A 13749-nucleotide genomic window follows, 5' to 3' on the forward strand; every position below is an offset into this window, starting at 1 on the left:
TGAGCGCTGACTTGACTGCAAAGTCCATTGCCTTTTAGAGCATCACACGAACAACATGCATCGACTCCCGGGCGCCTTGCTGCTGTTTGGCTTACTCCTGGTAGTGGCCATCCATGCGGAGAAGGATGACCGACTTGAGACTGAGCAGATTCCAACCATATTTCAAGACCCGCTACAGCATCTAGGCTTCGCCTGGAAGGACATCAGCTCATGGACAGACAAAGCCGCGAAAGACGTCAAGCATGAACTCGACAAAGTCGACCCAGGTGACGCCGGGAAGTTGGTGCACCAAGCAGGCCACGATATCGGATCCTGGACACAGCAAGCTGTAAAAGATATCAAGGCCGAAACAGATAAGATCGACCTTACTGTGCCGAATGAGTGGATCCGTGGCGCAGCCGCCGATGTGAAGAAGGCGATCGGCAACCTGGACGAATCTGCTCTCCAGGAATGGCTGAAGCAGGCTAGTAAAGAGGTTGGCCTAGATGGTACACTCGATGATCTACAGGCCGTGAAGCTGGAAGAGCTACCTGCGGAAGCTTGGAACTTCATCGAAGAGAATCCTGGCCAGACAGCTTTCTATATCGTCGAAGGCATTGTCTTCATTGCGCCTGGAGCTGTTAACGGTCCCTTGCTCAATGTGGTGGGTTTCGGCGCTCATGGTGTCAGGGCCGGTAAGCTATCGTCAGCAAACACGACGATCTGTGACCCAACGCTGACACTCCATCAGGGTCAGCTGCTGCTCTCCTTCAGAAGACGTTTGGTGGGCTCGTGCCAGCTGGAAGTTGGTTTGCTCGTCTCATGAGCGCGCAGATGGGAGAACGTGGGGCAGCTCTCGTGAGTGGCGTGACTCGAGCTGCGGAGCGATCGCTGGTGCTTTCAAAGTCGTTTCGGAGCAGATTAAGCCAGGTCATTTTCCTGGGGAGGAGGAGAGGGAGGAAGAGAAAGTGAAGACTGAGCTGTAAATCATGCTGTGAGTCCGCTTTTTGACGGTCTGGCTGCCCCAAGGCTGCCCGAACTCATCATTGCAGTCGAAGTACATAATTCAAGGCGTCGGAACTTCACCATGTATGCCAGACTGTGCCGCACCGCTGCGCCACCTTGGGCGCTTAACGTCACTTCACGTCCAGGCATCATTCACACTATTTGCTTTCGGTCTGAACACCACTTCGTCAATCAAAGCATTTGTCCTCATCATTCTTCCAGCGTCCGCAAAGATGATCACTATCAAGCATATGATCGCAACGACGCTCGTCCTCTTCGTTCCCACGGTCTACTATCTTGGCTGGCAGACCTACCGCCACGACATTAATGCTACCTCCACAGTCACAAACATCCTCGACGATGTACGTGATGGCTGGTTCGATCTCGGCCACGAAGCACAAGATGCCGTGAAGGCTCTCAGGTCGAATCTAGACAGCATCGACCTCTCGTCCGCTCGCGAAGAACTTGCCAACATCGAGCAGGATATGAAGAACGCTATCGGCCACATGGACATTATCGAGTTTGAGAAATGGCTAGTCAATAACACAGTGACAGGAATGAAAGATACACTAGCCGAGCTCCAAGCGATCGAGTGGAAAGATGCTCCTGCCAATATCACGAAATACGTCGAGGAGCATCCATATGAGACGGCGTTCTATGTCATCGAGACCGTCATCTTGTTCGTCCCAGGCGGATTCTGGGGACCAGTTCTCAAGGCCATCGGCTTCACCAGACTTGGTGTTCGTGCACGTAAGTTGCATAGGTGAATGGGTCCGACGATGCTACTACGATCCTAACAATAATGTCAGGCTCAATCGCCGCACTGCTCCAGTCAAAGATTGGCGCGAGAGTGCCTGCCCGTGGGTGGTTCGCGCATCTGGTCAGTGCAGCCATGGGTGGCTATGGCCGCAAGCTTCTCGATGGGTGGACGAGAATCGGCGTCAAGTTCGCTGGATGGCTAGGCTTCCTCGCTGGTCGTAAGAGTGGCTGATGCAGCTGAGAGATCACCCGAACGTGAATATTTGGAGGCTGCGGCGACGAAGGCACATTGCGCGTAAGAGCAGCTCTCTTGACATAACACCATGCAAGTCGGGGAATTTTGTCAACGAGGACGAATCCTAGTTGGCAGAGTTACAGGACATTGTGCCTCAAGCGTGAGCGACATAGCTGCATTCTCAATTGATACAAGGAAGTTTTGCTCCTTTTCACGTCGTCATATCGTCTTCTTTATATCGCCTCCGTTCGGCGTACTCATGCGGTCGACGTATTGCTTACCCAAACCCTAACCCTAATGCTCCGAAAATGTCCGACGGGCCTTCATGTGCCTACCAATGCTGTATAGTAATATAGCAGCTACTGACAGACATACCGACAGCCCTTAATCGAGCTCGGTTCGATTCAGGGCCTTTGACATCTTGTCTGACCTGCGTAACCAGCAACCATGCCGTGCACGCAGCCTCTTGAACCCTATCGTGTACCCGTGACCAAGATTCATCTTACTATCACTTCCCCCACGCTACACCTACAACCCTTCTTCATCCCGCGGCATATTAACGCCAAGCACCTTCATAAGATTGCCGGCCGGCCCAGCCATACCAGCTTGACCCTTGAAAGCCTCAAGCATATTCTTTGCCAAACCCAGATCAACATCATTGAAGTCCTCATCATCCGAGCTCAACTCGCCATCTCCAGGTCCGACATCCTCGTCGTCATCTTGAATACTAGCCTCCTTCCCAGCCACGACATCCATCCCAGGTGGCCGCTCAGGCCCGAAAGCGACTTTCTTGCTCGCATCACCATTCTTCTTCACACTTTTGGCACTCGATTTGCTCTTATCAGGATTGAGCTTCAAAGCCCCATGCCCTTTCAACTCCTTCTCCATCATCTCCATTACCTTTTTCATCTCCTCATCTTCATCCGGCTCCTCGCCTGCCTTCTCATCCTCCAGAGCCAATCGCCTTGCTTCCTCCAGCAAACCATTCTTCTCAATTTCATCAGCTGGCATTCCCATCATCTCCTTCATTGCTCGCTCGAATTCTGCTTCGTCGAAACTGCCATCTTTGTCTTCGCCTGAGTCTGATGCTGAGCTGTCGGAGTCTGTATCGTCATCGTCTGCACCGTTGTCATCCACGCCTTCTGCGCCGGCGTCATCATCATTCAGGAAGTCCTCAAATCGCGAGACCATCTTGCGTAGGTTCTCCTGTGCGCCTTTGTCACCGAAACCCTGGCCTTTGCCAGTTCGCTTGCTCGCATTCTTGCCGGCCAACTCGTCCTCAAAGTCGTTGTAATCGATGTCCAGCCACTTCTCGTCATCCTGCTGCTGAGGCCACCCCCCGATCTCGTCATGGCTCGGAAGCGCTTCGCCATCATCTTCCAAGTCATCCATGAACACTTTCACCTCCCTCACCATCCGATCATTCTGGCGTTGTCTATCGTTCAGTAGCATCTCAAACCCACAAGTAATTTTCATACCAAGCTCAACTTTCATGTCTCCCAATCGTGGTATCACACCAGTCCAGGCAGGTGGCGTGTCGAACAGCTGACTGCGCAATTGTGCATAGCCGACTTTCGTAAACTTGACGCTTACTGTGACGAAATCTTCTGGCGGGAATGTTAGATTAGATATGTCCTTTGTGGCTAACGGCCTAAGGCCTACAGGATCCCGCAGGTAAAATGCCTCGATTGCTGGCGAGATATGTGCTGGGTTCCGGTGGAGCAGATACGCCACTCGCCGGGGTATCCTGACCAACGCGTTGTGTAGAGAGGATAAGATGGCAGCGGGATAGTCTCGCAAGCGATGGAAGGCTTCGTCCTCGACGAACGGTGAGATTACAAGCTTGTCTGCGGAACTCTCGATGAATTTCAGGGAAGGCATGAGAGCCAAATTGCGTTCCCCTGCTCCAGCATCGATTGGTATGAGTCGCAAATGGCCGTTGTTGATCCATACTCTATTCTCGGCTATGTCGGGATTGAGCCATTTGGGCAGGGCATTGGCTGCTTCGATGAGCAGGAATTCGCCGTCTGTATCGTATACGCGGATCCAGACATCAGAGCACAATTTGCTCAGCTCCAGTAAGATGTATACGACAAGCCACTCGTCTGCGACAGAGTCTCCAAAGTTCGTCCGTCCTTTCAGATGGAGTGGCTGGGGATGTGCTTTAGATGCTTGGGACGCGTCTTGGTCCAGCAGGTCCGGTTTCAGCTTGAGCTCGAGTGAGTCTCGCTGCCAGATGTAATCTTTAGTGTGCTTCTTGCATAGCTCGTTGGCGACCTTGAGTATCTGATTGAGCCTCATGCGTGTGGCGGCAATGTCCTTGAGCTTGGAGTCGATAACATATATTGCGTACTCGACACATTCTTCCGGAAGACGCTTCGGAAAGCCATCAAAACCCTCGCCGAACCACTTCAGTCCATCACCTTCTGTGTTTGAACCATCCATAATGTCCGTTATGACGGAAGGAGAGGAGAAGGAGTGGTGGCAGAAGAGAATTTGCAAGGTGAAGCTGGTTCGCCACCTACCTGACTATCGACTTCTCAGACGAGCAATGAGACTCAGCAATACACGCTGCAAAGTTCCCATTCAATATCACAATCAGATGGTATATCCTTGTATTGCTTGAAAAAAGGGCCATTGGATTATCAAGACCGGCTATACAAAGATGGAAGGTCTTCGAGAAGGTGTGATGTGATCGAGGGCGGAATTGGGCCGCGGAGACTGTGTTTACTTCTGTGTTTACGCGACTTTGGAAGCAGCAACGGATCGGGATCTCTCTACGAGCATTCATTTTGCTCCATTACCTGGACATACTAACGTAGCAGTACCTCGCCCACCATGGCTACACCTTATATCAACACCCCGGGCACCGATCGTGGCGACGCGACCTTCTTATCGCACCACAACCTCGACCTGTCCTTCGCACAGCCATTTGCTTCGCCGTCGAAGAATGCCGGGGAGAACCTGCGCAATCACATGAAGGGCATGCGCAGCATATCGCAGCCCCTCAAAACCCCTTGGGCACGTAACGCGCTGGTCGATCGTCGAAATCCTGGTGGCGTGTCAAAGTCGCAGGAGTTCACACCATTGCTGAAGAGTGCGCAGAGGAACCAGATGCTGCACCGGAGTGTGCTGGAGGACAAGGAAAACACTCATGCCGAGAGTGACATGCCTACGCCTGCTGGCTTTCGGTCAAGCTATGCTGAGCAGGCCACACAACTGCCGGTGGACTCTTCAATACTGGACCCTGACGATACAAACAGCTCAGCGAACGGCAACCGCCAAAGTACGCCCGTCCCTCCTGCCGCCAGCTCAAGTATGCTCGATTCGACACCAATGCCACAAGTGCCACAGCGAGGCGAAGGTGGTGTTCTTAATCAAGGCAATGGCCTGACCTTGCGCGACCAGGAAGCCAAGCTGGACCAGATCCAGAAGGACAACTTCGGCCTCAAGCTGAAGATACACTACCTTGAGGAAGCACTGCGGAAGACCGGCACATCTTTCCAGCAGGCGACGATCAAAGAAAACGTCGAGCTCAAGACTGAGAAGGTTACGTTACAGCAGGACATGACGAGACAGCGGAAGCGACTCCAAGACGCATCGCAACAGCTTGAAGAATATCGACAGAAGTATGAGGAGTATGTCAAGTGGGTACAGAAGCGACATGCCAATGAGCGTGAAAGTGAGGAGCTGGAGCGTCTGGCAAAGCTCGCGGAGGAGAACCAGCGTATCGCACAGGAACGTGAAAAGGAGCTGGAGAGCATGCGACGGAAGCTCGACAAGGCAGAGAAGGCACAGGATGGTGAGCAGGGCCGGGCTGCCGAGGAGCTGGACGATTTGAAGGAAGATATGCAGTCTCTGGAAGCAGACCTACGGGAGCGCGATAGGCAGCTTGACGACAGGAGGGAGGAGCTAGAGAAACTGCAGGAGCAGCTTAGCACGACAGACTCCGCGACAGCCAATGCTAATCACTTGCAAGAAGACATCCAGGATCTCGAGACGGAGCTGAAGGGGAAGGACGAAGAGCTGGGAGCTAAGAATGCCGAACTGGACTCCCAGAAGGAGAGGATCACCGAGCTGGAGGAGCGCGTTAACCAGGTGTATGATCGCGAGAAGTCGACCAAGAAGCTACGTGGCGACGTCTCCGGATTGGAGGTCCAGCTTCGAGAGCGACAGAATGCCCTAGACGAAAGCGAAGAGCAAGTCCGTTCACTGGAGAAGCGACTGCAGTCTGTCGAGGCCGGTAATGCTGCTGAAATTCGTCAGCATGATGATGATCTGCGTGCTGCGCAGTCAGATCTGGCCGAGAAGGAAGGCGAATTTCGACAGCGTGGCGACGATCTGCGTAATGTGCAGAGAGAACTTGCCGACAAGGATGGTGAAATTCAAGCCTTGCAGGAGCGACTACAGGCTGCACGCGGGAGCTGGGATGCTGAGGCTCAGGAGACTGACGCTCGCATTCAGGCCAAGGATCGTGTGATCCAAGAGAAGGAGGCTCGACTTCGCGAGAAGTCACAGGTCATTGAGGAGCGTGATGAGGAGCTTGCGGATCTGCAGAAGCGTCTGCGAGCTGCAGAAGGCAAGCAAGATGAGGCCACACGAGACCAACGCCAGAAGATTCATGATCAGGCTGAGCAGGTCCGAGAACTGCAGGAGAAGGTCCGTGTCGCGAGTGCAAGCTCCCAAGCCAAGTTGAACAAGAAGGACGGCCTCATTCAGTCCCGCGAGGAGGAGCTGCAGACACTGCAGAGTCGCATCAGTGCCCTTCAGTCTGGTGAAAGTGCGCAGCTTCGACAGAAGAGTGAGCAGGTCCGCGAACTCGAGACGTCGCTCAAGCAACAGGAGAATCAGGAAAAAGATCAGTCCCGACAGATCACGTCACTGAAAGCTCGTCTCGGTGCAATGGAAACACCATCAAAGAAAGACAGCTTGATCAGACAGCAATCAGAACAAGTCAGATCACTTCAACAGCGATTGCAGAAGCTCGAGGAAGACAAGGACACCGAGCTGGACGAGCTGGATCAGCAACTGCAGAACATGGAGGCTGACAACGTTAATCTACACAAGACGATCGCCGACTTGAAGAAGCGTGGTGAGGCTGCAGAGCGAGAGCACAGCATGCTAGGTCATCGCGACGAGGACCTGGAAGCCAACCAGCAGCGCATCAACCAGCAGCGCATCAACCAGCTGGAGGATGAACTCGAGGCCCTCCAGTCTGGCCTTGAAAAGGCCAACTCCCGTGCTGAGTCAACTTCTGCCAAGGATCACAGTATACTTGGACACAAGGATGAGGACATCAAGACCCGCCAAGCCCGACTCGACGAGCTAGAGGATGAGGTTCAGCGTCTACAGCAACAGCTCCAGAAAGCAGTCGAAGAACGTCAAAGCGACGTACGAAGTCTCGAGCAGGAGCTTGCGCTTGCTCATGCGAATGGCCAAGGCGACGTCGAACAAGCACAAATTCGACTGCAGAGTCTGAAGGCCGAATTGACTGCTGGACACGCTGAAGCCAAGCAGGCATTGGAAGATGAATTGCTCGTGCTTAGTGCGGATTTTGACAGTCTCGAGACTGAGAAGATTGCATTGCAGCAGCGTGTGGAGGAACTCGAGAGCGAGGTGAAGACTGCCTGGAGAGCGAAGGACAACGGCACTCCAGCTCGCGAACGCAATGATCTGCGTCTGAGACTCAAGACTGTCGAGAGTGATCGCGATGCCCTCAAGGCTACTGTCAAGAGTCTTGAGTCTGAAGTAGATGCCGCGCTGAAGTCTAAGACATCTGGTACACCAGCTCGGGAGAGGACAGAGCTTCGTCAGAAGCTGAGAGAGGCTGAGGCCAAGGTTGATCGTCTTCAGGATCGTGTTGACGAGCTCGAGACGGAGCTGCAATTCGCACAGCAGGAGAAGACCATTGCTGAGGAGCGCATGGATCTGCATGACTTGATCAAGCAAGCCAAGATCGAGGCTGAGGAGCTCCAGCTCCAACTTGCGGATCGCGATCGAAAGATCGCTGCGGCAACGAGGAAGGAGCATGATCTCCGTGCGCAGCTTGACGTCGCCAAGACTGATGTTGAGGACCTTAATGCTCAGATATCGGAGATGGAGAGCCGAGCACTGTCTTCCTCAGGCAAAGAGCGCGAGCTACGCAGCCAGCTTCGAGAGCTTAAGGACGCCAAAATCCAGATCGAGGAGCTAGAGGCACAGGTCGGCGACCGCAGAGGCTCCTCTTCTGGCCATGCCAGGCGGGAGGTCGAGCTACGACAGTCAGTCCGCGATGCGAAGATTGAGCTCGAGAGCCTCCAAATTGAGATGGCAGAGAAGGACGAGCGACTTCAGTCTGCTATTCGCAAGGAGCAGGAGTTGCGCGAACGCCTGAAGAAGTCCCGCTCAGACGACACCGTCCAGCAGGATCTCCAAGGCCAACTTGACGATGCCGACCTCGAGCTGCAGACCCTGCAAACTCAACTCCATGATCGCGAGACCAAGCTCAGGACTGCTAGCAAGCGGGAGCAGGAGCTTCGTGCACGTTTGCAGAGTCTACAGCAAGCTGCAGAGAACGACAAGACGCTGGATGAGAAGCACTGGAACAAGCAGCTTGTGGTGGCCGAAAAGCGCCATGAAGGCGAGTTGAAGGGTCTGGCGAAACAGATCCAGTTCCTGCGAGCCAAGTGTGAGCGCGAAGAGGCATTCCGAGCGGATCTGGCGTACAGTAAGAGTTTCTTCTTGATGCAGGTGCAGATGTACCAGAAATGGTAAGTCCCGCACACCCAGAGCCGACATAACCTAGAGTACGCAGTCACTGACCGAACACTTCTAGCAACGAACTCGACCTTCGCCTTCTAGAGGACATGGGCATCACACCCGATATCTCCTTTCGCGAGCGGAAGCACTCCCTCAAAACTGTTGGGTTGATGGTGATGGCTACCGTGCGTATGAAGAAGATGCAGCAGAGTTGGGCGGGGAGTAAGAAGGTACAGGAGAGTTTGGTGAGGAAGTTGGAAGGGATGAGGAGGAAGAAGGAGGTGAAGTAGTGGTGGACATCAGGTGCTGCGCGTGTTCGCTTTGACAACGATGCTATTATGGGCAGCGTTGGCGTTGGTAGGACCGGATTTTAGGTGGCTATTCGTGGGCGGCATGTGCGTGTGGCGTGCATATATACGATCATTATGCATAGCACTATCGAATATGAGATTGATCTCGTCCTGAAATATCCTTAGATTCTGCTCCCTTGTCTCGCGTGACGTTCACCGCAACGGTCCGCTCTGAACTCTCTTTTGCGGGAATGCTTCGAGAAGGATTTCCTTTGTCCTTTTGTCTGCACAATAGATGCTACAGACGCCGTTCACAATCCGATACTTCTTGGGAAGAAAGATCACAGGCTGCTCTACTCGGTACACCCCAGCCCATCCTCCTTGTGAAGATCTGTACATAGAAGACGGCACGGTACGAGCAGAAGCTGGCTGGACCCTGTCTCTGAAGCACGCGAGCGAACGTGAAACGTGCAGCGGCTGTCAGGAGCGAAAGACTGAACTTTGGCCGCCTTGCGCGCCATCACACACGAAAGCACATTCTGGTCACCCACAGACCATTTTACCTCCTCATCCGACGCAGCTGAACGCCTTTGAGGTCAGGCAGGCCCTGCAGGCTCTCTTCACTGTCTCATCACATCACGTCCGACGAGTCACTCGCTTGCATACTTACAACACGACATACACGACCACCACACGGTCACGTTATCCCGAGCAGCCGCAAAAATGGCAAGCAATATCATCGGCGACCGCAATAGCACGCCTGCTGCTTCGAGTTCCACTTTACGGCCTCCTCAGCCTCGAACGACGATGGGCTCTGGGCACCAGATGCGAGCTTCAGCCGACATGGGTGCCTTCTCAGCTCACTCGCCGCTCGCAAACCGTGGCATTCGACCAGCATCGGAAGTCTACTTAAACCAATTCCAACAGCAAGCCGCTTCAGGCAATGCCGACGATGCCGCGGAAAAGGCGGCGCAGCAATGGATAGCGGACATTGATCAGTATGAGAATACACTCGAGGAGATGGCAGCTGCCACATTGGACCAGGACTTCAAGGACGAGCTTAGTGCTATTGAACAGTGGTTCCGTGTCCTCAGCGAGCCTGAACGGACGGCAGCTTTGTATGCCCTGTTGCAGCAAACAACGCAAGTGCAGATCCGTTTCTTCATCCAGGTTCTGCAGCAGATGGCGAAGAGTCATCCGATGTCTGGCGTGCTGTCACCCGCCGCGTTCAACGAGAAGGATCCCATGTCATCACGTATGAACGATGCCATGAATAAGCTGAATGTGGAAGGCTCAAGGGGTTCTTTCGGGTTTGGTGCAGGCAATAAGCCACCGCCTTCGCCGGGTGCCAAGCGTAATTCTGGTCTGGACCCGAGCACTATCAAGAGCATGTTCCCTGATGCGGCAAACGCGATTGAGGACCAGAAGGCCGAATTTCAGAAGACCACAGGCACGGCGCCGAAGTCGAATAGGAACAGCACGATGGGTGAGAGGCTGTCTTTTGCATCTCCAATGGGTGGACTAGGCGAAGAAAAGAAGAATGGTATACCCGAAGGTCCATGGAGGAACGCTGGACCATCGAGTGAAAACCAACCACCGATTGGTAGACCAAAGTCTTCTTCGAGTCAGCAGCCTGGTTCCCAGCCACCTATGGGACAATTTGGTGTTAGCCAGCCTCTTCCTTCTGCTGGATTGAGATCTGGACGACCATTCCCTTTGGCAAGCGACAGTAGCAATATTCAGAACACCACGATCGCTTCGAACGAGGGTAACGGGTCGGGGATGCCACTTTTCTCGCCATATGCACAAGGCGGTAGCTGGGCTTCTGCTATGAACACGCCCATGGTACCGAACTTCAATGCGCAGCAGAGTGCCAATCAGGCAGATATGGTGGCCAACGCGACTGCTATGAAGCTTGCGGCTCTATCGACTGTGAACAACAGGATTCAGCTGGACGATGTGCGAAAGTACAGGCGGGCACGATCTACGGAAGGCTCGCAGCAGCCCTTGTCTCCTGGCATGCCCACGAATATCCTTATGACGAACGAGTACGGACAGATTCTCACACCTCAGCAAGCGGCTGTCCTGCAGCAACAGCAGATTGCAGCCATGCAAGGTCGCCGCTCGCGCCCGAGCTCACCAGGCATAGCCATCACTGGACCCGCGGGCATCATGTCCAGCGGTCTACCGATGACTCAAAGCAACGGCTACCTCTCCACCTTCGACGGCCAAATGGGCGGCATTAACAATGGCCTAGCCGGCATAAATCTGACGAACCCCGCATTTACTATGGGAAGCATGGGGAGCATGGGCGGCGAAGGCTACCTCTCCGATGCCTCTGAGATCGCTCGTGGACGTTCCCCACGCGGACGAAGAGGCAGCAGTAAACCTCCAGATGATCCCACGGATATACAGTTATTGAAGGACGTGCCGAATTGGCTGCGGACGTTGAGACTGCATAAATATACGGATAATCTGAAGGAGATGCGATGGCAAGATATGGTGGCTCTGGACGATGAAGGATTAGAGAAGCGTGGAGTGGCGGCTAAAGGCGCGCGCAGTAAACTGCTGAAGGTATGTTGTTCGAGGCTTCTCAGCCAATGGGCGATGTCACGTGATGTGAATTTGATGCTAACGTGTTTCAGGTTTTTGAGCAAGTCAGAGAAGCGCAGGAAGAGGGTAGGGTGTAGATGCTCGACCACACTCGACACAAGACGATATGCTTGCTTGCTGGCATTTTTGTTTGCAATGCTGCTGTTTAGCGTTGTTGGACGCGTGGTGACTCTCATCTATCCACCTGCAAGGGAAACTTTAATTACATGTAGCTGACCTGTTGAGCGTAGCATTTTCGCGGCGTTCACCTTCCTCCTTCCTTCTTCACTGTTGTCACGTGTGTATACCTTTTCGCTTCTCCTGTACTTCCTTTGTTCAACATCACCGCTGGTCGGCCTTTGTTTGTCGCTTCGAATCACATTCGCTACCGAGTATATACGACAAAGCCTGGCTGGACCACTTCAGCATTGTTCGATCTCTCTCGTTGATTGACACAAGAGCATTGCTACTTTGCACCCTCACAGAACGGTCTTCACAACCACATTGTTTACTGAGTACGGCTGGACGGACTGTATAAATATTGACTGCTTATTGCACCTTATCGACTTCTTCCTATCTACCATCTGCGCCGACACACGTTTACTGCGAGCAGTACCTACTGGCTAGGTTATAAATCGCAGTTCTCGAGCAAACACAAGTTTCGACCTCATACTTCGGGCGCAGCTCGCAACCATACAAAACCGAACCATTACGACGAACTCCAGTAAAATGCTTACCTTCGTCTCAACCACTGTACTCAGTGCAACCCTCTTCGCCAGCCTGGGAAGATCCCTACCAACAAACACCGCGTCGTCCACACCTTCGGGGTCCTACAGCCTGATAGCTGATTGGTCCGGTGCCAACTTCTTCGACAACTTCGCCGCCTTCACAGGCGCTGACCCAACCAACGGCAATGTGAGGTTCGTTTCCATGGAGGAAGCCGCCTCGAAGGGCTATACGGGATTTGTTCACTACTCCGCTACCAACACGAGCAATGCCTATATTGGCGTTGACTACACGAGCAAATCTGCCAATCGTGAGTCGGTTCGCTTGACTTCGAAGCAGAATTTCGATGCCGGCGTAGTCATTATCTCGGATGTTGTCCATGCTCCCTCTGCTTACGGCTCATGGCCTGCTCTCTGGTTGCTGGGTGATGAGTCCGCGACTGGTATCTGGCCGGGTAATGGTGGCGAATATGACTACTTTGAGTCTGTTCATACCACCGACTACAACAGCATGACCATGCACACCCAGCCCGGCTGCAGTGTTGATAACACGACTACTGCTTTTCAAGGTCGGCTCCAGAACGCTGATTGCAACACTGGGAAAGGCGGCGACGGGTGCTCCATCCGTGCCCTGAACCAGGACAAGTCTTCCAGCTCCACACTTGCAACAGCAGGTGCAGCCTTCAACAAACAAGGTGGCGGTGTCTATGCCAATGTCTGGACAACCCAGGGCGTGGCCACGTACCTCTTCGACCGCAAGAACCTCCCAGCCGATATCGTGGCCGGCAAGCCCAACCCATCATCCTGGACCTCAACACCACTGGCACGCTTCTCCGGCACAGGCTGCGACTACACGTCCTCCTTGTCAACCCTGGTCCACGTCATCGACCACACATTCTGCGGCGACTGGGCAGGTAAAGTCTGGCAATCTTCCGGTGCGGCCGCTGCCACCAATACAGCCACCTGCGCCGAGTATGTCCAGAACAACCCTTCGGCGTTTAAGGATGCCTACTTCGAGATCGCTAGTATCAAGATCTATGGTGCTAGTGGGATCTCTCCTGGTCGTTCGACGTATGCTAAGCGTGATGTCGCACCGGCTCCTATCGCGTACCCGACTATCGACTTGAGGACGCGCGATGCTGAGTGTCCGGATATGCCGAATGCGACGGTGACTTCGACTGCTGCTTCTAGCAGTGGGATGGTTCATCATCATGCTCATGGGCTGAATCATACCCATTTACACGGTCACCACAACCACACTGCCAACTCGACTATGATTCGCACGAGGCTAATTGAATCCAGTATGTTTTCTTTCCTTGCTTGAGCTGTTCCTCGATGGCTGATCGGAACCAGGCTTTGAGCTCTGAGTGCCGCATTGTACGATGCCATTGTAGCAATGTATGGGCGATACGAACATGGGTGGCAA

General features: G+C 53.5%; 6 protein-coding genes across 6 annotated transcripts; 5 read left to right on the plus strand and 1 right to left on the minus strand.

The window, feature by feature from the left end:
* Positions 1-55: 55 nt before the first annotated feature.
* On the plus strand, positions 56-965 carry LTS14_002673 (uncharacterized protein; the record flags this gene model as incomplete). Its single annotated transcript, XM_064835379.1, has 2 exons — positions 56-674; positions 754-965. 2 exons carry the CDS (start codon positions 56-58, stop codon positions 963-965), a joined length of 831 nt encoding a protein of 276 aa, XP_064697314.1.
* Positions 966-1217: 252 nt separating this feature from the next.
* On the plus strand, positions 1218-1975 carry LTS14_002674 (uncharacterized protein; the record flags this gene model as incomplete). Its single annotated transcript, XM_064835380.1, has 2 exons — positions 1218-1734; positions 1794-1975. The coding sequence occupies 2 exons, from the start codon at positions 1218-1220 to the stop codon at positions 1973-1975; spliced, it is 699 nt and encodes a 232-aa protein (XP_064697315.1).
* Positions 1976-2506: 531 nt separating this feature from the next.
* LTS14_002675 (uncharacterized protein) lies at positions 2507-4423 on the minus strand (the record flags this gene model as incomplete). Its single annotated transcript, XM_064835381.1, has 1 exon — positions 2507-4423. One exon carries the CDS (start codon positions 4421-4423, stop codon positions 2507-2509), a length of 1917 nt encoding a protein of 638 aa, XP_064697316.1.
* A 393-nt stretch (positions 4424-4816) lies between these two features.
* LTS14_002676 (uncharacterized protein) lies at positions 4817-9006 on the plus strand (the record flags this gene model as incomplete). The annotated part of the gene is made up of 2 exons (XM_064835382.1): positions 4817-8727; positions 8793-9006. 2 exons carry the CDS (start codon positions 4817-4819, stop codon positions 9004-9006), a joined length of 4125 nt encoding a protein of 1374 aa, XP_064697317.1.
* A 723-nt stretch (positions 9007-9729) lies between these two features.
* Positions 9730-11696, plus strand: VTS1 (Flap-structured DNA-binding and RNA-binding protein; the record flags this gene model as incomplete). Its single annotated transcript, XM_064835383.1, has 2 exons — positions 9730-11580; positions 11652-11696. The coding sequence occupies 2 exons, from the start codon at positions 9730-9732 to the stop codon at positions 11694-11696; spliced, it is 1896 nt and encodes a 631-aa protein (XP_064697318.1).
* Positions 11697-12327: 631 nt separating this feature from the next.
* LTS14_002678 (uncharacterized protein) lies at positions 12328-13690 on the plus strand (the record flags this gene model as incomplete). Its single annotated transcript, XM_064835384.1, has 2 exons — positions 12328-13624; positions 13677-13690. 2 exons carry the CDS (start codon positions 12328-12330, stop codon positions 13688-13690), a joined length of 1311 nt encoding a protein of 436 aa, XP_064697319.1.
* Between the last annotated feature and the right edge of the window lie 59 nt (positions 13691-13749).

The sequence above is a fragment of the Recurvomyces mirabilis genome (assembly GCF_035927965.1).
Source record: "Recurvomyces mirabilis strain CCFEE 5264 chromosome Unknown scaffold_5, whole genome shotgun sequence".
In the NCBI taxonomy this organism is placed as follows: Eukaryota; Fungi; Ascomycota; class Dothideomycetes; order Mycosphaerellales; family Teratosphaeriaceae; genus Recurvomyces; species Recurvomyces mirabilis.